The sequence below is a fragment of the Tribolium castaneum genome, chromosome 8 (assembly GCF_031307605.1).
Source record: "Tribolium castaneum strain GA2 chromosome 8, icTriCast1.1, whole genome shotgun sequence".
NCBI lineage: Eukaryota > Metazoa > Arthropoda > Insecta > Coleoptera > Tenebrionidae > Tribolium > Tribolium castaneum.
In genome coordinates, this window is record NC_087401.1 from 15,635,214 (window position 1) to 15,661,961 (window position 26,748).

Below are 26,748 nucleotides of genomic sequence, written 5' to 3' on the forward strand. Positions count from 1 at the left end.
TATTAACTTTAGACGAAAATATTTTTATTATCCAAACTTATTTTCAAAATGGTGAATGGAAATATTTCATATTGAATGTCTGTCATTAGTTCTACAAAACGCCATTTCGGATTTTCTTGAGTAATTCAGAGGCGACAATCATTTTAACACACCTTGTACTATTCGTAGAATAAATTAACTCCAAAAAAATAATTTGAAAAATCGATTTTTCCGAAAATTTGAATTAAAAAACGGCTACAAAAAATTATTTTTGAGACACATTGTTAAATAATCAATCAATTATGGTATTAATATTTATTAGGACAATTTTCGAAAAAAATGCCCCTCGCTTAATTACTGTACGTCCCACTTTAAAATGATAAAAACAAAATAAACCGTAATTTTGAGACGAAAAAAAATCGGTTTTTTTTTCGTAATAAATTAGAAAAAACGGTTTAGTGACAGCCAGCCTGGCCACCTTGGTCAAAATAGCGTAAAAAATCGAAAAAATTACTCACATCCATGTCGCTCAGATCGCCATTTTGTCAGAAAAAAAATCCACAAACTGAGCGTTTATTTCGAGATAACCCCCCAATAATAATTTTCAACATATTGATAAGCGAGCAGATAAGGCTCGAAATCCCGTCCGATTGGTTAAAATTTAGTAAATACTGACCGCGCTTTCAGTCTCCATCCTAATCAATGTCCTGCCACTGTTGTTACAATATCACTTGGCCACGAAAAGTCCCTTGGATTTTTTTCACGTTTTCGTTATTAAAGCGACGAACGATCGAGAAGACGTCTCTCGAACAGCACAACACATTATTGCGTGGTTTAAAATGTACTTGTGCTAATGCAAGTAACTGCATTTGTCGGCCTTGCAATGCATAAAACCCTGGATAAAGGAGTTTTTTTAAGTGGGGGGAGCTTCAAGGGTAAAATAAGATTGGCGGAGAACACACATATTTTGTTATTTCATATCGGCGACTTGATTTCCTGCTCTACAACAACCGAAATTTCGAGGAAATTTCTTCCGGGTTGACTGGATTTTCCGAACGGGGCTCACGGGGGGCGACTATCTTATCGATCGTTTTATTTTCGGATTTATTATGATAAAGAGTGAGCGGTTTTAATTGGTTATAGAATTTACACGAGATTATGTGATGGTGGCGAGGATAAAATTAGAGAGCGACAAAACTTTCGGCTAAAATTAACGCAAGCGATCGAAAAGTTTTGATAAAATTTCACAAATTCACCGTTTTTGGAACATTTTTATTACAAATAAATTAACGGAATAACTGTTAGCCAACTAACACTAAAATTAACAAGAGTTTTATTTCAACTTCTTAATCAGAAACAAAAAATTCAAATGGTATTTATTTAAGTTTGTTTCATCACTAATTAGCTATTAATTGAATTAATTGACGTAAATGTATTTTTTTTTTAATAAAAAGGAATAAAGGAAACTGAATAACGTTATAAAGCGGAAAAATACAGAATCTTCATTTAATATATTGTGACAAAACCCATACTTCTAACTGTTTTTGACTAAAAACTATAGCAAATTAAAGCCTGGAATTATTTAAATTTGCTTTATAATCTATTACAATTAATAATCAGTTTTAAATTACGCTAAATAAAATTCTAGTTTTGGTCAAAATTAGACATAAAGCAGATTAAATAAGTTTCAAATGTTGTTAAAGTTTAAAAGTAATTGTGTTTGACTATATTTGAGATTTTTTTTAATTTTTGACTAAAAGAGTGGTTTTCTTTATTTGTTTAAAAAATCTAAAAAAAAACAATTAGAAAAAATTACTGGTTCAACTAATTAGCAATTTTGAATTACGATAAATGACATTGTTATTGTCATTTTTGACACTGTATTTGACTAAAACTTTACTTATTAAGGAAACTCAAAAGAAATAAATTTGATGCCAAAGAATCGTATTTGACTGTGTTTGATTTGCCTAAAACTTTGTCTAGAAGTTCTAAATAAGACAGTTTTTGACAGTGTATTTGACTTACTAAAACCAGTCTTTAAATAAATTCAGAAAATATTTTACTTTTAGCTTTAGATTCGATTGGGTTTGACTGTACTATTCAGACACACAAAAATTTTTAATACTGTATTTGACTAAAACCGTAACACTATAAAGTCCTAAATTTGAAAAAAAATTGTTCTGTACGAATTGAGCACTGTTCTTTGACATTGTATTTGACTTTGAAAAGTTCAGTCAAACTAGTTCAAGTTTCAGATTTTTTTAAATAAAGTTTTCACGCTGTATTTGACTAAAACTACAAAACTCTATCAAATTTTATGGGAAAAACAGTTTTTGACACCGTATTTGACTCTGAAAAAAGTGTGAATTTTTCAATTAGCAAGTCACGTAAGAATGTTCTTTGGCACAGAATGAAATCAGTTGCTCGTAAAGCGTTATCACGCCGCCATCACGTATTAGTTATTTTCGTATATCTGATAAGAGATTAGGTTGGTAATTAAAAAAAATCCGAACCGGTTTTTACCCGTATTTATTGAATCGTGAAAAGAATAAATAAAAAATGCCGTTTATTGGAATGTTGCTTTTGAAATAATAATGGTGTTATTATCGAAGTTGTAAGTTTTGGTATCGATAATCTCCCAGTGGCTGCTAATATTAGATTTGTTTATGTAAAGTTTGTGTTGGAGGGTGTTGTTAAGTGTGCGTCCCTTTGGAAAAAGGTGGGCGGGGTGCAAAAATGCCAATGGTGGCGTGTTCTCCCGTCATTATTAACTAAAAATTTTCAAATTATAAGTTTGTAACGTAATTTTATAATATTGCATGTCAATATCTTCTATATTAGGAATCAAATTATGGCTTGAGAAATTTAAAGCTTGAAAAGTTTGTGTTGATATTAAAGGAACAAATCGGTTCGAGCCATCAGCCAAACAAAGCGAAAAAGAAGCCGGATTTTTTCCTCGATGGCTTTTACTCGAGCTTTTCCGCCTCTAATCGAATTATCTCCAAAGTGCTCTCTTTCTTTTATTCTTTTCGACAAAACCCGCCACTTAGGCCATTGTACGCCGCCGCCTCCCCGACGAAACAAACGCAAGTTGGCGGTGGCGGATCGCCGCAGGTCACTCGATTTTTCAACGTGTAACCGGTTTTTTACTGCTGGTTTTGAAAGCAGACGTTGACTTTAAGTCCGGAGCCTCGCGCGATTTTATATTGTGCGGGTCAGTTATGTTTTTATTATTTTTATCGCCTTCTCTACTACTCTGAGTAAAAAAGTACGCACGGACAGGACCGGACCCAGGAAACATTCCTACAATTATTCTTCCGGATTATTGCCTTACACGGTTCCGGGTCTCGTGTTACAAAGCAATTTTATACTAACGCCGAATTATTACACCCATTACACACAATTTGACGGAATTGCCACAATGCGCGCCCTGATCCGGCCCTGAAGTGGCAAAATTGACAAAAAACACGAATCGGGTTCAATTCGAAATGTGGTATTTGTTATGGAATGCTTGAAAAAAGTTAGGAATATTGGTATTTTTTAATAATTGTAAATAAAACTATAAAAATTTAGTTTTTGGCAAAAATTAAGCCAAAATTTTGTTATTTTTTTGGTTAAAAGTATATTCTATTTTTTATTTCTTATTTAAAATAATCTAATGACCTTTCCGTCTTCAACATTTTCGTTATCTTTACAATTTACAAAATAAAATAATTAAAATAACTACCATACAGGGTGATTCTTTTAAAGCTTTCAATAAAAACTTTTTTACTTCTAAAGTAGCTACAGTCTTGAAATTTTGTGTACGACTTAAATCGACCATTTTGAGTTCAACTAAATTATTTTCAAAATGGCTGAGCTTCCGCAACTACGAGAAATTGGCACCAACTTTGAAATTTTAAATAATAACCACCGATTTTTATTACATTTTTGAATTCACCTTCTCAAACTGGGTAAAATTAACCCAAGTTATTGGTACTTATCTGTCATAGTTTTTGACATATGTCACTTTTTTTGTTAAAATTTCTATTTGTAAGGGTTTATTTTAAGATATTACAGCCCTTAAACCCTTTGCGATAAGTGAACAATTTTTTCTGCATTCGATAGCCAAAGGTTCGAAGAGCCTTCTAGAATTTTCAAAATTGTCAGCTGTCAAAATTCAAGGCTAGTATGATTTTTTCAAAGTGGTGATCAAAAAACGGCTATAACTCAGTTTTTTCAAATGGAATGACTTTATTTTCTTAACGACAATCAAAATAACATTGAAATTTATGGTGGTTTTATCAACTTTTATTAAATATTTCTTTAAAAATAAATATTTACATAAATTTTATTAATACAATTGAGAAATTTTCGTTTAATTAATTACTGAATTAGCAATTTTTAACACGATAACTGTCTTTTTTTATAGAATTACAACAAATGGAAGAATTAATAGCCTCGGTAAAATAATTGAAAAATAACTACTATACAGGGTGATTCTTTTAAAACCTTCATTAAAACTTTTTCACTTTTAATGTAGCTACAGCTTTGAAATTTGGTTTACGATCTAAATCGACCATTTCGAGTCCAAATGAATTATTTTCAAAATGGCTGAGCTTCCATAACTACGAGAAATTGGCACCAATTTTGAAATTTTAAATAGTAACCACTTATTTTTATTGCATTTTCGAATTCACCTTTTGAAACTGAGAAAAATTTACTAAAATTGTTAATACTTATCTGTCATAGTATTTGACATATGTCAATTTTTTTGTTAAAATTTTTATTTGCAGTAGTTTCTTTAAAATATCACAGCTCTTGAAGTTTTTGCGATAAGTGAATATTTGTTTTTATATTCGATAGCAAAAAGTTCAAAAAGCCTTCTAGATTTGTTAAAACTGTCAACTGTCAGAATTCAAGGCTAGTATGATTTTTTTCAAAATGATGATCAAAAAACGGCTATAACTCAGTTTTTTCAAAGAAATAATAGCCTCGACCATGATTCTCCTATTTAGATTTATTACTATTTTTATAATTGTAAAAGTATAAATTTTATGAAAATTTTATAAAGATCGTAGAAAAAATATACACACTGAACCAAAATTTTCTTATAAATTGTTAAAAAAAATCGAACAGATGGATATTTCAATAATGTAAATGTTAAAAATAAAATTAAAAAATAATAACAAAAATAAACAAATTGACAATGACCAATTTGAAACGAAAATTTGTAGCAATTATCTATTTTTTAACAATAGTTAAATTATTTAGCAGTTTTTACGATCTATCAATTTTTTATTGGAAATAAAACAAATGAAACTATTAACAGCTTCGCCTACGCCTCGCCTACTTAGTTCTAATAGCCATTATTTTTATTACTAGTGTAAAAAATATACGATTATAAAATTTCATTAAAATCATGGTAAAAATAGGTATAATTTGTTCCAAAAAATTGGAAATTACTATTGAATTAAAAAATTGGAATTACTAATCCTAAAAACGTTGGACTTTCACGACTTTGTAATTTCGGAAACACCCTGTATACTTAAAAATAATTTTAGGTGAATCTGAAGGTTTCTACCTATCTATGACTTTTATAAAAAAATAGTAATTTTCTAACCTTTGAAAGACCCTGTATAATTTTTTTTTTCATTGAGGATGATTTTTAGCAGTCCGGGCCTGATTATTTAAAAATTTACACGTCATCGCCGGTCGATTTTTTTAAGCACAGATCCGTAATTAAATTTTCATTGTGACCGATTCATCGGACCACAATGAAAGTGTTTAGTAATCTCTCGTAAAAAAATCCAACCCCATTCATTTGATTGCAATAAGAGGGGATTTTTTGTGCACGTCTCGTAAGCAATCCATGTCGTCGGTTACGTGATGTTCCGGCCACCCTTACAAATTTTATTCATTTTTTTCGTGTTATTATTTTCGAAAATAATCATCATACAAGGGGTGAGAATATGTTTTTTCATCGATCGCACCCTCTGATCCTCATTAAATTTTCAAACCGAATCGATGAAACAGTAAAAAAACTAGTCGCGATGAGGAATTTTAATCAATCTGTGATCGTACAAAATTCCCCCATTAAAATGCCGTAAAAAATGGTAATAAAACACAAAGTTTTCCAGATGATATCGAGCGATTTTCATCACACTGGTACCCGATGGTACAAAATGCGTACACAACCACTACACTAAACAATAATTCCTGTTAAATGCGCCCGTCTCTCTCTGACGCACACGTCACCCGATTCCCGAAAGGGGTGCGTGAACGGAACGGGGCTGATCTTATCGGACGCCCCATTTTTATCAGACGTTCTTACTAGATAATTTCGTTTCCTGAGCGAAAATAGAAACTACTTATGTAAATCGATGGTCAAATGAGGCCCCATTTACACAAAAAAATTTCAACGACGCGTGAGAAAACAGCCCCTTCAACCCTCTCAGCCCAGACCTGCATAGATAGCAGGCGAGAAGAAACAAGAGAAAAAATCTGACGTCACGAAAGTTACAAAACTGTGTCAAATATTTTGAGAACGTGTCAAAACACTTTAGAACTTATAGGTACTTGAAGTTTGAACCAGTTTTCCATAAGTGTCAAAAACTGACATATACTATATTAAAAAAAGGTATTCTGGTTCAGATTTTTTGAAAAAATATGTTTACCTTTGTTTTTTTGAAAACAAAATAGATATTAAATTAATTGATACAATAATAAAAAACAAGTAACAATTAAAAATTGGTAATTAGTTATAATTAATTAGGGGAAAGTTATATAATGTTTCAATTTTTTTGGAAGAAATGTAGAATTATTTTCCAAAATTTTATTGGAATTTAAAAAACTTATTTTTTGTATTAAATATAAAATAAAACCTAATAAAACTTAGTAGGCGAGCCGTAGGCGAGCTGTTTACGGTTTCATTTGTTTTACGAGAAAGACATATTTTACAAAGCACGTGCGACCAGAATCTAAAATTGAATATCAAATCATTAATTCAAGTAGATATTATGTCACTATAACAGTAATCTAGTTAGTTTTTCTAGTTTTTACAATTAATTAGGTTTGGAGTCCTATATGTGAATAACTCTGTATATAAAACAATTATTTGTTATAAAATAAAATAAGAACAAAATGATCAAGCTTTCGGTATGTAATTGTTATTTTTTTTGTTTTATTTAATTTTCCTATATTTTTTCAATTTTTTTTTATTACCACCTGAAAGATAATTAATTAATTAATTAAGGATATTAAAAATAAGAAAATATAGGCGGTCCGAACGATCTAAAAAGCTCCATAACCTGTTTATTGTTAGAAATACTGACTTTTTTTTACATTATAATGGCGTTTCTGCTGCATATTTTAAAAATTTTGCGGTATATACAGAGTGTCCATTTTTCGAGCTACGCCATGGGATCTCAGTTATTATAAAAGTACAAGGTCGGTAAAATTAGAGTAAAGTTGCGCATTTTAATGCTGGACAATTACCTAAAAAAAAAATTGATTTGTCATTTTTAGTTTTTGAATTATTGATAAAAAAACCAAGAATTTTTAATTTTTGTTTTTATTTTTTTAAGCGAAAACCAAATGAACTAGACGTTTTTAAGTTAAACATTCTTCAGGCATTTTTTACAAGAAATTTAAATCTGTCATCGCCTTTTCCAAGGCGTTCTTGATAACACTCAACTTTGGTTTTTCTTATAGACGCCATATTTGATACTTGTATTTTTGAAAAGTTTTTTGTTCCTGATTTCAATGATGTATCACATGATATGATCAAATTTAAAATGCTGATTAAAATAAAAAAAAGTGTTTTTTCAAAGAGTGCTTCGGAAAAAAAACGTCAAAAATATTGACAGTTATATTAAATATGCGAGTAGAATTTTTATAACTTTGCCTTGTTTTGTTTTTAAAAGAATAATTTCTAGCACTTCCAGATGTAAATTCAATGAAACCTCAAAATTTAAACAAAATTGTTGGCATTTTTTCCAAAGCACTCTTCGCAAAAATGCTTTTTTCTCCATTGTGATCAGCATGTCAGATTCGATCATATCATGTGATACATCGTTGGAATCAGGAATAAAAACTCTTTTCAAAAATATAAAAATTAAATATGGCTTCCATAAGAAAAAACAAAGTTGAGTGTTGTAACTCTGATATCAAGAACGCCTTGGAAAAGGCGATGACAAATTTAGATTCCTTGTACAAAAGTGCCTGAAGAATCTCCAAGTTAGAAACGTCTAGTTCTTTTGGTTTTCGCTTGAAAAAATAGAAACGAAAATTACAAATTACCGTTTTTTTGCAATAATTCAAAAACTAAAAATTACACATCAAAACTAACTGTTCAGCATAAAAATGCGCAACTTTGCTCTAATTTAACCGACCTCGTATCTCTTATATTAACTAAGATTTCTGTAGTGGAACTCGAAAAATGGACATCCTGTATACAAAAAAATTTTTGGTGATTTTTTTAAAGGTCGTCTTGTATAATAAATAACTGTTTTAGTTTCTAGTTGGCTATGTTTTTTTTCAAATTGCTCGCGTCTTTGTTTCAGTCTCCGTGCGTTATTTTATTCCTCACCCCTTGGCAGATCGTCTTAACGCACCTAATATGTTAATGAAGCTTTCACAAAGCAACAATCCGAAAAAAATTTCGGAAAACAAAAGCGTCCTCCGTGAGAATCGCTTCTCGGATTCGCTTCCTCCTCTCGCACGCCGTGTTGTTATTCTTTTACCTGGTGCTCATTTGCATGAGGGTTTAATTTTGGAAATTTTTTCATCATCAACCCCTGAAACAATCGCCCCATCTAACCCTCTCTATGACATGCGTTTTTTTTGTTTTTACTCGACTTCCGTGTGAATCGTTTTTTTTTCTCTCTTCTTATGCATTGTTTCATTTCAAACTCGTTCCGGCCCAGTGGCGTATTGAAAATTTTTCGGGGGGTGGCCCCTCTCTGTTTGCACAGTAGCGCGCGGCGGAATTAAAACGTGTTGGAGTGTTAAAAATTTTAAGATGTTACGTGTTGATCGCCGAGGGTGAAATATTACCGGAAACGGATGTCGCGGCCGCCTGAGATGCGCCCCCGATTTTTGATAAAATTCGCGCCATGCTGGGGCGGCGGTGGGCGGACGCCCGCGTGTCAATTGGGGCGAGGGGTAGAATTGTGGTGGTTTATTGATGTGGAAGTGGAAAAATACTCACCGGAGAGACATGATTTTACTGCCAATACCCCAAATAATGCCATCATGTCCTTGTGTTATTTAGAGTACATTTCGTTGCATTTTTACACACACACACACTTACAAATGAGACAGTGCGAACAAACATGCAAAAGACACACGAAGAAAGCGACAAATGGGGGAAAAGGGGAGAAACGGTTAATTGTCTTTTCGGCGAGAGATGTGACTACTTTATTGACTCAAATTGTACACAAAAGGTCTTCATTTTTTACACAAACACGTCTATGAGTCACTCGGCTTCGCCTCGGCTGTTATAACTTAATCCAATTTCAAGATTTTTTTGTCTAGTTTTTCAAAACTAATCACAAAATTTTATTTATTATAATATAATTTAATTTTAATTAATTTAATATTTGGTTTTTGTTGAAATAATTTGATAAAATTAGGCTCTAATTTTCACATTTTATAGTTTTTATTAATATTTGATGAATTATGGTTTCGCCTTGGACTTACAGTTAACCAAAATTTTAAAACGGAAATAATTCTAAGTATTTCGGTAGTATAATTGGATTTAATTTGATTTTATTTAATTAATTAAATGCACGAAAGTTTTTAAGAACACCGTCTGGGTTTTATTTTTTCTTTACTTTTTTTAAATAATTAATCGAAATTAAACAAAATTTAAAGAAATTAAATAAAATTAGTTTTTTATTTTCACTGAATTTTTTTAATAATTTTTTAATAATGTTGTAGATGTGCTCTTTTAACCTAAAGAAAATTGAAGTTTATCGTTGGAAAGTTATTAAAGTTTATTTATAACCTCTTGATTTACCAAAGTCCAAGAAGTTGTATGATTTTTTGTAATTAATTTTTACCAGTAATTAAATAATTTTTGGCTTCAAAATTGTTATAGTATACTTTCGAGCTTCAACAAATGACTAATTGTGCATAATATTTATTACTTTTACTCAAACACTCAATAAAAATGAGTATTTTTATTTTTATTTTTATTGATTTTAAAATTTGAAAACCTATAGTAAGTATAATTAATTATACGTAATTACAGCCCTCGGCTTCGCCTCGGAATACTATTTTAATTGTTTTACTTAAAAATATTATATATAATGTAGAGCCACAGAAATGATTAATCTTTGCGTTTCTGCAATTTAATTCAATTTAATTAATTAGCTAATAATTATTTTTCGTTTTAATTTTTTAATTATAATTGTGTAATTAAAAATTCTAGCAACTTTATTGAAATAGGTATTTTTTTAACTTGGGTTTGCTTTCGACTTGAATTAAAATTAAATCCGTTCTATATTTTTATATTCCTAATTTGTCACTTTAATTTAATTTAAAGTGATCTGAGTTCTCTTAAATTCATACAATTTATTTCCTTTTTGTTCCAATAATTGAACTTAATTATTAGTAATTTAGTTATAAATTAATTAAAGTAAATGATTAATGTCGTGAAAATTAAAAATTAAAAATAATTAATTAAGGGGTATAATTTTTTATTAGATATTATTACCTCACCTAACATAAAATTAAATCCGTTTTGATTTGTATACTCCTAATAATTTAATTTGATTTAATCTAAAATTCACTTAAATTCATACAAATTAATTATCCTTTGTTGCAATAATTTAATTAAATTAATTGTAATTTGATTATAAGTTAACTTATGCAAATTGTAGCTAATTTTCGATTCAATTAAAGATAATTAATTAAATGGGAATATTTTTTTGTGTTTTTTTTTGTTATTTAGTTTATTTTGTACAGAAAGTGTAATAGTAATTTAATTTAATTGATTTAATGAATTCAAAAAATGAAATAAAAACTACATGAAGATTTTTATCTGTTTAAATAATGAATTAATTGTTAATTAATATTAATAATTAATTGTAATTTAGTCATTAGTTTACGTAATTTTGGACTAAATTAAAGATAATTAATTAAAAGAATATATATTTTTTTGATATATATTGATTTATGAAGTTATTTTTTTTAAACTTACCACAATTTAATTTAACTAATTTAATTAATTGTAATTTGGTCATAAATTAACGTATGCAAATCGTAGCAGAATACTATTTAATTATTGCTAATTTTCGTTTCAATTAAAGAAAATTAGTTAAGTTAACACTAATTCAATTTAATTGTATTCTTAAACTCAGACAAACTGAAATAAAATCAACATAATTTAATTAATTATTTAATCAATTAACTAAAATGGTCCCAATTTTAAAATTAATTAATTTGTAGAATTTTGTAGAATTAACCCTAATTTGGATTCGTTTTAAATAATTGTACAGAATTGCTTGCAATATTTTTGCAGTTTTGTGTGAGATTTTTCCAGTGGGTCATCCGTAGGTCAAGACAAACTTGCCAGCGCAAGAAAAACCCAATCGAGTGTCGCAACAATCAAATATTTGAACAGAGTGAATTGTTTGTTTTGCATAATCGCAACCGAAAGCTTGCCAACAGCGCGCGAAAAAACGCAAAACGCTGGGAAAACAATTAACCGTTCCGTGTGTTTTCGTGACATGACAGGAAGAAAACTCGAACTGAAAAATGACCAAAAAAAAATAATTTTTTTCCGAATTTTTTTTTTTTTGTACTGGAAGAATACTCTACACGGTTGAATAGAATCCAACTCACTCGCTGCAGTGTGGTCCAACATTCTTCAAGCGTCCTTTCGGAGATGGCCGAAGAAGTCGAATTCCTCTGCAGTTGGTTAAAGTCCGGCAGCGTTAGTTGGGAAAGCAACTGTTTAGTATACATTAGTACAATTCGAACAGAGAACCAGAGAAGGACAAACACAACAGCCACACGTCTTTTTCTAGTTAAGAAGCGAACCGGCGTCGCGACGCCCCGATAAAAAGCTCGCGACGTCGCCGAGAAGAGGGCGCTAGCTGGCCCTTTTTGGCGCCCGAACGGATAATTGCCGTGTTACTTAAATTATAACCCTTCCGATCGAAGACAATGCGTACTAAAATGTTGAGCATATGTTGCCGACATATGTTGGGGATTTTTTTTAAAGAGTGCGTATGTAATTAAAGTCGCTGCTCGTCTCGCAATACGGCTAATAAATGCTTTCCGATCGACGGGACGAAAAAAAGGACACGTGGCCACTTTTCCGATCGAGAGGGAAAATCCACTGGATGAAAAATTACTTGCACATTTTTGGTGTTTTTCAATAGTTTTTTCAAAATGTGGTCAAAACAATCGGCAAGTTTGGCCCGCGGTTTTATTTTCTCCTTTTTGCAATAAAAACACATTGAATTTAACGTAACTAATTATAATTCGATTCGCAATTCAACTGTTTATTTGTCTAATGTCAGCACATCGTTTAGAATAAGAATCAACAGGGCTTGGCAAGAAAGCTATAATAACATAATTTTTCAGATTTTAGTTATCATTTAAAATGAATTTTGTAGAATTCTTCTTAGATTCAAATAATTAAATTAATTTAATTAATAATTATTAAATTAATTACAACTCAATCGTATCATTTTAATCTGAAATAATTAAAAAAAAGTTATTATACAGGGTGAGGCTATTAAAAGTACACTTTTACTCAAAACTTATAATCGCACAAAATTCGACATTTGTTGTTAAATACGGTTTATTTTTCTCTATTCCTGTGCATTTTTTCAGAATATGTCAACAGTTTCTCTTAATTAATTAAGGAATTAATTAATTACTGATAAATAGTTGTAAAAATTATTGTTTTTTCTTGACGCGTCTGAGACAAAACAATGCTTAAATGTTATCTTGTGACTAAAAAATTGTCGTTAAGTTTAATAAATAATTAATTAAGTGAAAATTAAAAAATTAAGTAACGTAATTTTGGTAATAGTAGAAGTTTTTACAACGTTTTGTTCAATTTTTTTTAGAATAAAACAGAAAATTATAAAATTTCGAATAATTAATAAGTAATATGTATTTTCATAATTTTAATTAATTATTAATTTTTAATTGTAAGGAAGGGTAAAAAAATTCTGAAAAATTTCGACAATTTATTTTCATAAAACTACAAATTATTTAAAATAACGGTTCCAAATTGAAGAATTAATCTTAATTCTTTGATTAATTTAATTAGATTGGTATAGCTTACAATTTTAATATTTTTTTATAATCATAGCTAATTAATTTTTTTAATTAATAATGAATTAAACCTTTACAGTTATTCTCTTTTAAATTGACTTTAAAGTCACCAGTTAATATACAAGATGATTCTATTAAAAATTACAATTAATTAATTAATTATTATTTCTTGTATTATCAGAGAACCAGCGTTACTTGAAAGTTGATAAGAATTTCAAAAACGTACTTTTAAGACTAGCAATTTTTTACTAGAAATCATAAATTAATTTCGTATAATTAACATTTTCATATACTACTTATTAATTCATCTTAATTATAAGAAACAGTAGAAAAATTCTAAAAAAAATCACATAAATAGGCAAAAATATTGATTATTTAAAGGCAAATGTTGAATTCGGAGCTACTATTACTTTAAGTTTTTGTTAGTTTTTTAGGTACTTTCGGCAGACTAACCCTGTATTAAAATTTAATTAAATTAATTAAACGTTCGTTTCTACTGTTTAACACGAAAGTTGCGTCCAATTCGTAATAAAATATGCAAGTTAATCAAAAATAATTATTAAATACTTCTAACTTCATTCCAAGGCTTAGCTGATTTTGCTCAAGAAAACATGCAAATTATTTAGTTTTGCGTAATTGGAATGTTTAAATTGATTAATTTCTTAGTAAATTAATTTAGTGTCAATTTAGTTCCCCTGTCAACGATTTTATTGTTTCTTTGAATTAATTAATAAAAAAAAATTAAAAAAATTAATTGATTAGAAGTGACAATTGAACTGTTTTAATTTTTTACATAATAATTAAATTGTAATTCGTCTAACTAATGGGAATAATAAAAGTGTCACTCGCTGCTTTATAAAATTTGAATAATTGTTAACTCACAGTCGATTGTTTTTTATATTTGCTCATTTAAATATTAACACAACAAATGAATAAGTTAATTACCACTTGGCTGTAATTTAATTATTTACGTATTTTTCCGAAAATATTTTAATTGCAATTACAATAAATGTGCAAGTAAATATGATAGTGGTCAGTTTTTGGTCGCCACCCATTAGTCGCACCAACCAATCGCAATTTTTCTCTCTCTAATCAAGTGTCCTTCGTCCGTCCCGCCTCCTCTAAAACTCTCATTATTTGTCGATTTTCGTGTAAACCGTCCGAAACGTCATGCAAAAAATCGGACAACACCTACCTGCAAATCATTGACCAACTTTTCGGCCATTTTGTCCGGCGAATTTTGCCCAGCGTTGAGTTGGTGCTGTTGTGACATGTGCACCAACTGCTGTTGGGCCTGGACCTGGGCCAGGGCATGGGCATGGGCCTGCGCCACCTGCGAGTTGGGACTGCCCAGTTGCTGCTGTTGCTGTTGCTGTTGCTGTTGTTGATTCGGTTGCTGTTGTTGCTGCTGTTGTTGTTGGCCGTTGTTTTGTTGCTGTACCGAGTTTTGTTGTTGTTGTTGTTGTTGGGGTTGTTGTTGGTTTTGTGGTTGTTGTTGTATGACGTGGTTTTGGCTGCTGTTGCTCTGCTGCGATGGCGAGTGGGCCGGGATGGAGTTGGTGGAGCCCGGCACCGGCGAGTTCTGGTTCGAGTTGGACAAGTTCTGGGCCATGCTCTGGGGCGGGCCGCGGGCCTGGTTCCAGAAGTCGTTGTTCATCTTGAAGACGGGCCTGTTGTTGACCTCGGCCATCGGTATCTGCAGCGACAGCGGCGTCGACCGGAGGTCCAGTGCGGCGTTCTCCTGGGCCTTGAATGAGTTCTGCAGCCACTTCGCTACGAGGTTTTCATGTTCGACCTTGAGATTGTTGATTAGATTTTGGTCCTCCGTGTTGAAAATGTTGACGGCGGGGCGGGAAAAGGCGAGAATACGGCCCGTGAGGGACGACGACTTTATTTGACGGAAGAAGAAGGCGCAGCCAACGCTCGAACGGCACTAATTTTGCTCTAGTACCGACGATGGGACTAGGGGTGGATGTGGTGGCCGGTTGACGGTGTGGCGAGCGCGATGGCTGGGTTATTGGCGTCGTGGTAAAGGGGTTCGGAGACGATGACGAAATACGAGTCCGGATTGGTACCGATCGCTTTACTCAATTCCAATCTGGAAACGGACAAAGTCAAATAAACACTCTGTATGCAGGAAAAAAATACAATTAGCTATGCATGCGGTCGTGCAAACACCCTGTATATGTCTCCATTAGCAAAAAACGTTTAAAATAAAATTCTGTAACAACTTATTTGATTAATTTATCGTAATTATTTTAATATCACATTGTACTAATTGTTATTATGTATAGCTGGGGTGTCTTAGAAAATTGTTTTTTTATTAAAATGTATAGTTACCTACAGTCACGATCAAAAAGAATGACACCCCTAAAACCGCACCCACATTTTTTTGATATGAGTTGGTAGGGGTGTCATTCTTTTTGATCGTGACTGTACTTTTTCTTCACCTAGAATTATTCTCAAGTGAGTAGGTATTTAGCATATTTCAGAAAAAAACTCCCAAATGCAATTTTATGTTTTTTTTTCAATCATTTTTCAAACAAAAGATGTTTCTTATAAGTTGATTTACAAAGAAAATTTTTAAATAGGACGGCTTTCTTTTTGTATATAATAGACAAGGAATTGTTTTGTGAAAAATATTGACATTTAGAAGTGTAGAGAATGGTTTAGCAAAAATTTGAAGAAATGGTAAAACGATTTTTACAAAATTACAGTGACAAATTTTGAGAATCGCTGAACTAGAATGATAAAAAACAGCGTAAATTTTAATAATTGAGAAAAAAGAGAGGTAAATTAATTTTTTGGTTCACTCTGTAATTCTTCTATTGCAATTTGTGTTATATTATTAAATTTTATAAAAAAAAAATTAAAAAAATATGGCAGAACTATAACATTATTTAAAAATTCTATAATCGTCCATAAGCCTCTATGCCCATTTTTTTAAGAAAAAATTAACTGCTAATAAATTACCATAAACCACACAGTGGCTCTCAATAGGTGGGTTAACAAAAAAATTTGAAGAAAGTATGCATTTTTTTTAAATGACAAGGATTTCCAACTCGTGTTGGAAAAAAAATTTCCTAACACCCTGTATAACTCAAAAGAGAAGTTTTCAGTTAGTTATAGTAATATTCATGTTATGTTTAGGCTATTATTTTTTATTTATTACGCCTCTGAAACACCCTGTATAATTGAGAATAATTTTAGGTAATTCTATATATCGCTGAGTCGGTATAAGAGTGCAGCTGTTAAAAAATATATTTGCGAAAAAACAAAAAATTCGTTACAAGGAAATCACAAAGTAACTAAAATATCAATTAGTATAATACTTACAGCCCTCGACTGCGTCTCGGATTCTTATTCTAACTGATTTACTGATTTATTTTAATTTTAATAATCAATAAATCACCTTCCATTCGATTATTATTTGTTATCTACTTTTTTCTATACAAATTATTACAATTTTTACCGTATATTCCGTGCAAATGCGTACGATTAAAATTGTTTAAACACCCTGTAGATGCAATTATTATGTCGATTAATAACAAACCGTTAAATACATCACTAAATAACTGTAAAAATATAAATTATTGCAGCCCGAGGCGGAGCCGAGGGCAGTTACTTTTATTCTTAGTCGATCAATGAGCATATAATTTATTAATTTATTCTAATTTTTATTGTCAATAAATAATCGTATTTTAATTTATTTATCTGTTTAATTTTTTCAGTAAAAATTAATTCGAACACAATTTAATTGAAGTAAATTCAAGTTTCGGGTCAAAATTGAAGCAACAATTGCAATTTTTTGCCATTCACTGTGTATATAATGCGTGAGCACTAGATTAAAAAATCAATAAATTTTTGCTAAATAACGATTGTTTTATTGCTCCTTTTGACTAAATAAATTGAACAGAATTTTTGGTCATAACGGGCTTTATTTTTACAATTTTTTATCATTCACTGTGTATAAACATTAATTTAAACATTTGATCCAGAAAGCGTTGACCACACGTTATATTTTTTTTATATTTATAAGCAAATAATTTGCCGGTGAGTTTAGTTTAGCATTTAGTTTCTTGCTCAAAAAATTAGTTACAAGTTATTCAGTTACACATTCATTAAAAATCTGGTTTTTCAATTTTTCGGATAATAATTACGTTACCACTTATTAGTTTTTTGTTAAATTATTTAACTAAATATTAATTGAAATGGTTTGAAACTTAACCGCGTACTAGCTTTAGAAGGTTTTTTGCTGATTTTTGCAACATATAGTTAAATAAAACACCTGGTATATGCTAAATTTTAATAAAAGTTAACTAAAAAAAAACGGTAGTGTGTCCAAAATTTCGGTTAAAATAATCTGTAACAATTTTCTGAGCGTTAGATTTACGAAATATTACACGAATCGGCGGCAAAAAATAATCCCGATTTCAGTGAAATAATGAATTAAATATGTTTTAACACCAAAAAATAATTTTAGTTTCAGTGTAAAATTACTGAAAAAATGTGGCCAAAATAAAAAATGATTAATTTAACTACGATTTTTGCGCAACACTTGTACAAATTTAGAAATTAAAATCTCGCTTCAAAGTGGCAATTTTGACACGAAGGCGACTTGATTTGCCCGGAAATGAATAATTAAAATACTTGTGTATATTTTTTGCGTCCGAAATAATCCTGAATGTACACAGTGTGTTGGTAAAAAATGATGGTACATCTGGTAGAACCGGAAACGTGAGTCAAACAAACAGTGCCGACAGGTAAAGTGGTAACGAAATAATTCCTGTGAGAAAGCAACAACTTTAAATCGTCCACCTTGTATATAGTGTTGTTTTTGCGAATTTAATGCGCGTCTTAAAAATAAGTCCGGAACTAGATTAATTCTTGCCAATCATTAAAACCTAACATATTTTAAGTTAATCCGAGTTGTTTTCATTGCGCGGTCAAGGCCGGTGATAAGAAAAATTTTCAGTGTTGACTTGTTGCGTTTGCCGTCGCTTTCAATTTTCTCAAAAAAAAAAAATCGAAAAAATTTACTTACAGTTATAAAAATATTGCACTAAATCAGGTAACCACCGTAGCAGCACAGAAAAAATGGCACTCGAATCAACGCCGGCTTGATCTCACTATCAAGTAAAAAAAAAATTCGAAACTTGTGCCACGAAGTTGAGTCGCGAGCGTCCCGACGCGTCCAAACGATAAGAAAGTCAGTAGATAACTAAGAAAATGAACGGCGTCGCGAAAAGACGACCAGCGTCTGAAAACGACGCCTTCAAACTAAGAAAATAAGGGTAGAATCTCAAAGAGCGAGACGGCCATATCCAAGATGTGCGCTCCCGACTGAGACGGGGCACAAATACGGACAAGGAACGAGCGAGACGGACATAGGCAAGGCCGACGCGTGGGAGCGAGAGCGAAGGCGCGAGCAAGGGTGGCAAGTGGAATAAATATATGCAAGAAAAACGAACAGGAGCGAGATGGAAGAACCTTAGAATTGTATCTTAGGCGGCGCAGGCGCACCCCTTGGCAAGTTTAAGGAGTCATCCGACGGAGTCGCCCCTCCACCATCTCGCCCCTCGAAAAAAAGCGCTCCTTATTTTTTCAAACGCATCCCCACCACCGGGGAGGGGAGGCAGCGGCGATCTAAGGGATGGAACGGCAGTCGTGGACGACGTCTGCGAGGACCAACATCGCCTTTTTTCACCACGCACCCCCTCCACATTTTTAAGACGCACCACTACGGGGGCGATTTTTTTCGCGCTCGGCCCACACGAGGGTGCGCAAAAAGGGCGAAGAATATTTCAGAAAAATTCACTAACTCGCATTACAGACAGAATTCATTTGCATAATTCGTGGGTAAGGTCACTATTATGTAATGGGAGCATCTGTTTGCAGAAAAAAATATTTATGCGCTCCGGGAAAAAAAGGGATTTTTCTTTCTAATTAGCTTAAATTAACATAATTAACGCAGATGAACATAAAAATGGCGAAAACATTAGAGTTATAGAAAAAAATATTATTACGCTCCGCAAAAAAACGATGATAATTAGCTTAAATTAACATAATTAAGTGGACTTCCAGTGCGTTACACTTTAATAAACATAAAAATGGCGCAGACATCACACGACTGCTAGCTAAAATAATTAATTGTAATTACAATTTTCTTTATTATGTGGCAAAAAGTGTCTGAATAAAATCTACAAAGTCGTTTCTGTTTTCTTGTCCCACGTATCCCTACCCCAATTAAGACAGTTCAGGGTGAATTAATTTAATTATGAATTTTTTTACGTAAGAAAACGAGGAATTTTTTATCAAATTAGATGTCGGGGCAAATTCAGTTAATTAATTAATAAAGTTATATTAAGGATTAAAAACAATTTTTAATTGGAAATTAATAATTAATAACGAAGTAATTGCAAAGTAACGTTTGAAGTAATTCACTTCAAATGTCCTAAATTTCGAGTTTTCCTATGACTACGAATGGTTCTCTTAAATTTAAATTTAGCTAATTTAAAATAAATTATTTTATAATTAAAACACAAATTAATTACCTACATCTCTGCTGCTATGCCGAGTTACATATAAAATAATTGAACTATTAAATAATTAATTAATTATCTATTATTAAATTTGAGGACAAAATTACTAAACTTCTAGCCTCAATCACGTAAATTAATTAAATTAATTTTGATTAAACATAATTTTGTTTCTTCAATTTAATTCAAGTAAATTGAATCAAATTAATGAAGGCATTAAATGCCTACTTTGTTATTAACGATTTTCTTACACAAATTAATCTAAATTAGAAAAATGTGCTATACTATCTATACTACTTAATTCTTAATTAATTAATTATACGTACATGCACTTACTGACTATTTTTTAAAAGTGAAAATAATTTTAAATAATTAATTACAAGCTACAATTTGTGTACTAAATTAGGTAAATTAACTTCAATTAAATTTAATTTTAGGTTTCCTGAATTAAAAATGGTCATAAGACTGTAGGTAGTGATAAATTAATTAATTATAATAAATCATAATAATATGTTTCTTTACCTAAATTAATTATAATATTTTTTTTAATTTACACAATATCTTTGTTAAAAACTTATCTAAAAACAAATCAAGTTAAACTATCTCTAGCATTAGTGATTTTTCTTTTCCTATTTTGTTTTCATTTCTATTTTTTTCTACTTTTTCCATTATCTGTTATTAGTAGGAACTTTTTCTTTTACATATCTTTGTATTTTCTCTTATTATTTCTTATTGTTCTTTAATGTGTTTTTTTCTGCAAGTTTACCAAAACAGTATATCACGTAGTTTTTTTTATTAAAATAAATTAGTAAAAATTAAATAATGAAGACATAATTAATTCAAAGGAACTACTAACTAACATAATATAAACTAAATTAAATTAATTCACTTCAATTAACCCAAATTTCGTGTTTTTCTTAGACAATGGATGCTAGACTTAAATTTAAATTTAACTAAATTAAAATAAATTAATTTATAATCATCACCCAAATTACATATACGCTATACTTATACCGAATTACATGCAAAATAAGTGAAGTTTTCAAAAATTAATTAATTACTTATTAAAAATGAGAATAAAATTACGTACTAAAGTATTAGTCTTCATCAAGTAAATTAATTAAATTAATAAAAATCGAGAATGCTTTGATATTAACGATTTTATTACACAAATTAGAAAAAAATACTATGATATATATACAATTTATATATAATTAATAAATCCCTAATTCCTAATTTTTGTAATTGTTTTTTTGCTGTATTATTTTTTGTTTTTTTTGCTTTTTTTAAATATACTTTTTTTACATGTGTTTTATAGTATTTTTTTCCTAAAAAAATTAAGTAGAGCTTATCATTAGCTAGACTTCGCCTTCTGAGATTTATTATTATTATTATTATTAAAATTATATATTGTGAGGCAACTACTAGTCTCGGCTTTGCCTCAGCCAACTATGATATCTTAGAAGTGAATTTAGGTTCACATAAATTTATCGAGTTTTTGAAACTAAAAACAAAAGAATTAGTCACGATTTATTTATATTGTTTCATATGTGACATTATTTTTGTCGTTGACTGTACTCGACTAATAATTCATGTAAAAAAGACTGTGTCGAAGTGTAACTTATTATTGAACGAAATAAATTAATAAAGTCCTTAAAATAAAATTTCTAATGTCCGAAAAATCCGCACCAAGGCCGCCTCGATTGTTAAAGTGCGCTAATTGTTTTATTTACACGGAGTAAATATAAGAGGTCGTGGAGAAACATTAGAAAAATCGTGCGGAAACGTGTTGTTTCCGGTCTTCTCGCTCTCGCGTGTTGATTTTTTGTTGGCGTCGCGACGCGTCCGCTAGATGGCATCGGCGTCCTTATCTCGAGCGTCGTCGCATCGCAAAAAAATCACTTTCCCTGACCTAGACATTGCGTTCCGGCTTGCGCCTGATAAAATGGCGCGTTGGTGATAATGAGACAGGGCCGTACCTGGGGGGCGTGGGACACTGGCTAAGGGCACAACCGACCTCACAGCAAACACACCGAAAAATGTTGATTTTTCCGGCAGTGTGAACTTAGACCGGACTCGTTATCTATCGATATGATAAATACAAACCAATAAAAATCGCTCCTGACCTCTAAATCACTTTTTAAGTTTCTAGTATAAACAAGATGGCGGGTTTTTTTCGGGCGTGTGAACATGCACGCAAAAGTGGACATTTTCACACGAACAAGAACAGTTACGAATTAATAAGGGACGGTAATTTATTCCGGAAATCGCGCGAATTTATTACTATTGATTAGGTTGGCTGCACTGATTTTTATTTTTGTTGCAAGGCTCAAAATAAACGGGAGGGGGAGACGCGAAAAAATACACTTTGGCCAATGTCGACGCTGCTATAAAATTTTAAATTTAGAAGGAGGCTTTCGGGACTCAAAACTTCACTTGATAAGCGCATTAATTGCAAGCTAATTGGAAAAAAAGGAAAATTATTGCGCCAGTTGGCAATGATAAATTAAATGCGTTTATTACATTGACAGTTGACAGCGGAAAAAGTGGGAACACATGTAAGAACATGCACAGCATTAGGGCATAAAAATCGAAATTTTGAGCGATTTATTGGTATTTACACCGATATTGCGTGACTCTATCTAAATATTAACATTTTTATTATATACCCTCACTGACAAAAGTGAGCATCTGCGAGTTTAAATTATTTCAAAGTTATATTAAAAACACCATTCGTAATAATTTTTGTCTTTTTATTTATGCGACATTAACTTTGGCGGTGACTGTACCTTATATACTATAGTTCTAATAATTTTTGTGTTTTATAGGAATTAAAAAAAATGTAAGTGTTTGGCACCGATTTTACTTTATTAAAAAAATAAGAAATAGTAATTATTGCGCTATAAGTGACACTAATTTTGGCAATGACTGTACATTGACGATAAATTTAGTAAAAAAATGTTGTAAAGTGAGACTGGTCGTAACTTTCGGTTTACACAAACTAATAAAATTTGGTAAGGAAATAAAGTAGTAAAAACATTGACTATAAATACTTTTATGAAAAAAAAAGTTCGTCTAGTAGTAAGGTTTTTTATAGAAAAAGTTGTCTAGAAAAGTTTAATTTTATTATAAAAAATTGTAATTAGGAAGGAAAAACATCATTAATAGCAATAATGTTGTAGTTTGATTTGTCTTTAAAAAATGTTTATATTGTAGAAACCGATAAATTAAAAAAAAAACAGAAAAATACAAAAAATATTATAAAGTGTGAGGAATAGCTAAGCAATAATTATTGTAGGATGTGAGTGAGTAGTAATTTTTTTTCATAATGAAACTGTGTTTAGAGCCTGTTTACTTTTGTTTAAAACAATTATTAAGGTAAAAGATGGCGTCCTGTGACATTAGCTTTGTCAATAACTGTACCCTTAATTATTTCAATATAAAAAAAACAGATGAAAACGTGATGACTTGACTTGTACTATTAAGAAAATTATTAAAAAAATTAATCAAAAGGGGATCATAAATATTTTGGATAATAATTGTAAGTAGTTACGTACTCTACTATATTTAATGAATTTGTAAAAAATAAACGTTGGAAGTTCAAAAACTAGCCATTTTTATACTTATTTTCTAAAAATGACGAAAAACACCGTTCCTTGTAATACTTTTTGTAATTTTATTTACGCTACGTATGACATTAACTTTGGCAATAACTGTACTCTAATCCAGTACTAATAGTTTTTTGTGCTTATTTGAATTAAGCCGAAAATATTTAAATGTTTGAAACCGGTTTTACTTAATGATGAAAATTTATGAATTAGTATTTGTGTTATAGATGACACTACTTTTGGGAGCGACTGTACATTAAAGACAAATTTAGTAAAAAATGTTGAAAATGGGGACTTACAATGATTTTCGTTTTACATCTAAACTAATAATATTCAGTGAAAAAATAAAGTGGAAAAAACATTGTTTATAAATACTTTTACGAAAAAAAATTTTAAAAATTTAGGTCAAGTATTTCGTAAGAATTTTTTTATGGAAAAGTTCGGAAGAAAAAATATTATTACAGCTATAAGACTTGCGTTATGTCAAATTTATTTAAAAAATATTTTACATTGTGGAAACTTGTAATTTAATTAAACAGAAAAATACAAAAAAAATTGTAAAGTTTAAAGCCTAACTAAGCCCAAGTTTAATCAAATTATTTTTTTATAAATTAAAAAATAAAAAAGACATTTTCTATATTGTTTATAACAGCGCATAAAACATATTTAGCAATAATTCTAGAAAAAAATGTTTAAAAATGTAAGTACATTGTAGTTTTTTTTTAATAAAACTGTGTCTAGAAATAGTTTAATTTTGTTTAAACATTTATTAAGGTAAAAAAAGAGCGCGCTGTGGCGTTAATTTTGTCGATGATTGTACCCTAGATTATTTTAATATAAAAAAGTCGTAAAGTGTGAGAAATTCATAGAGAAATGAATTAAAAAAATATTTAATAATTAAAATAAACGTCCAAAGTCCAAAAATTTGTTTGATAGAAAAAGAAATTAAAAATGAATAAAATTCACTAAATACTAGAATTATTCTCTGAGGGTATAAGGAGGTAATTTATTCGCTCTAAGTATTCTTCCAATTTATTTTTTGAGAAGTTCTTAAACGCTGTAATGACATTAGATCTACGTTATTTTTTTGTCTAGATATTGTGTCAAAATATTAAGCCAATTCTTTGTGCAAATAAGTTTAAAAGAGCTCAAAACAATCAAATTTTAATGGTTTGTATCGTAAAAAAAAGTAGAACCTATATAGACTAGTAATTTTCCGTTCATCGAAATTAAGAAAATTTAGGTGAAAACTGTTCTAACAAAAAAAGAATGCAAAATAAAGTCTATACTCTTTTTTTAACACATTCTTAGCTCGGCTTTATTTGATAATTTGACAGGCAGTAGGTCATGATTTTGGCAAAATTTTCGAAAAAAAGTTATCACATTAACCAAAATAACTTAGTAGGTAAACAATGAATTGTTATGAACGTGCTTAAATCTAATTAATTCTAATTACTTCTAAGTCTCGTCTTGTTAAGTTTAATTGCGAGTCAAGTTTGTTTATTTCTAATTATTTAATTGTCATTTCCTCGTTAAGTTAGGCCTAAAATCTTGCGCTTTTTCCACAATCTGGAACAACTTTCCTGTTGACAAAACTAGGTAAAATAAATACGGCGAGTGTGGGAAACAGAAATTCCTCTCCTGTGGTAGAACTTGCTTTTCTTTTATTGGCCATAATTATGTATAAATTATATCAAAAGTTGCACGTTTTATGGATTCGCTCGTTGACAGTTTACTGTTACCGTTAATTAGCTTAATAAGAGCATCCAGCCAATCAAATAACCATTTATCCAAACAAACAATCAAGCAGGCTTTATTGTCTAGGTTAGTTTTTCGGTGGGAAAAAAATTGAGAGTTTAGCCGCCTCTGTGTATATGCGTGTGTGTGTGTTTAAAATGCAATTAATTGGAGATTTACGGCCGCTTTACGGCCGCAAATCGTTTATTTGAAGAGAAGCGAAAAATCTTAAGTGACTTACCACCGAAATTTGAACCGACTGTGTGTAATTTTTTTCGGCCGGCGATAAAAATCAAAATGGCTGTACAAACAAATCTATTTTTATCGGTTAAAATTCTAATATTTGTGGAAGCCATTTTTATTCCGGCGCTGGCTGGATTGTTCGGTTAAAAAAGTGCGCCAATGGCGCGCGTATCGATTTTTTCGCACAACATGCAAAGGGTAAGATTAAGTGCACAAACCATCGGTCACTTTGAGCCACATTATGCCACTTGAACCTCACAAAAATCGGATCACCTGTGCACTCCGGGGCCCGGAAGACGCGCGATTAGCGATTGTTTCGCGACAGGGTGGCTTGATAATTCATTTTCAAACTCGAAGGTGTCTATTTGGAGTTTGAAACAGAGTTGAACATCTTAGTATGTAGTAAGAAAGCTGCATATAGAAATGAAGGCGGCGAAGGTGGGGGGGATTCGAAATTGCATAAGTTTTAGAACACTGTGCATTTTGCATTGGATAAGGACGGATGCAGCGAATAGTCGCCGCTCGGGCTTTTTACACGGGATTTTACTTTCGACAATGGGGAAAAAATGCCGCCTTTTGCGAACGAACGCAGCCTGCTTGCACCGGTGACGTAACGTAATTTAATCCAAATAAATTAAAACTTTATCGAGATTAATTGAGAGATTACGGCAAGTATGCGAAATTCATGCTCGATTATTAAGCATGCGAGGGTTACGTAACGCGGAGACGATGGGCATTTGTCTGATCTAGCCACCCGGTTTACAATTTTTGACCTTGGATTCGGAAATTCGACGTTTTACAAAATATTTATTATTTACTTGCAATTTATAAATAATCACGGCGCAGAAAAATATTTTCATTGATTACGAGTACTACACAGTTATCACTTGATTTTTACCAATTATTTGTGGCGCAATATCACAATGATTCATAACAACATTTTTGAAAAATTCCCTAATCGAAGGAAGCTTTCATCATCTCGCACACTAGAGAGAATTTTCTCATCACAATTAATAACAGTTTTGTTTGAAATATTTTACAAAAAAATTTTTTTTGTTCAAAAATAATTTTTAGAAGCACGGAAAATATTATAAAATGAACCAAAACCGCTTAAGAATTCCGATTCTGTATTTAGATTTTATCTACGGCCAATAGTTTACGAGTTATGGACAGGAATTTTTACGAATTTGCAAATTTTCAAAGCGTTTGAATTGTATTTTTTAAAAGTCGCATAAACTGCCAAAAATGCAAAAATATTCAAAGTTTTCGATTCTGTAATCAGCTTTGTTCTCGCATTAATACTGTAAAAATGTAGATCAAAATACTAGATAAGTACAATAATTTTTTTAATCAAAGTATTTCTA

At 30.7% G+C, this 26,748-nt stretch overlaps 1 protein-coding gene across 17 annotated transcripts in view; it reads right to left on the minus strand.

Moving 5' to 3' along the window:
* The window catches only part of LOC663587 (zinc finger protein 768), a 107,211-nt gene that overhangs the window by 51,077 nt on the left and 29,386 nt on the right, over positions 1-26,748 (minus strand). For 8 of the 17 annotated variants that reach the window (XM_015980883.2, XM_015980890.2, XM_015980885.2 and 5 more), the window contains 2 exons: positions 14,453-15,355; positions 11,785-11,916 (listed from right to left, as the gene is read on the minus strand). In XM_015980883.2, the coding sequence (XP_015836369.1) occupies positions 11,785-11,916; positions 14,453-14,947 (627 nt within the window). In that variant the 5' untranslated portion in view covers positions 14,948-15,355. Of the gene's footprint in view, positions 1-11,784; positions 11,917-14,452; positions 15,356-18,301; positions 18,521-21,708; positions 21,915-25,382; positions 25,544-25,602; positions 25,820-26,748 lie in introns of those variants that run through there. The other 9 variants (XM_015980880.2, XM_015980882.2, XM_064358324.1 and 6 more) reach the window with 9 other exon arrangements.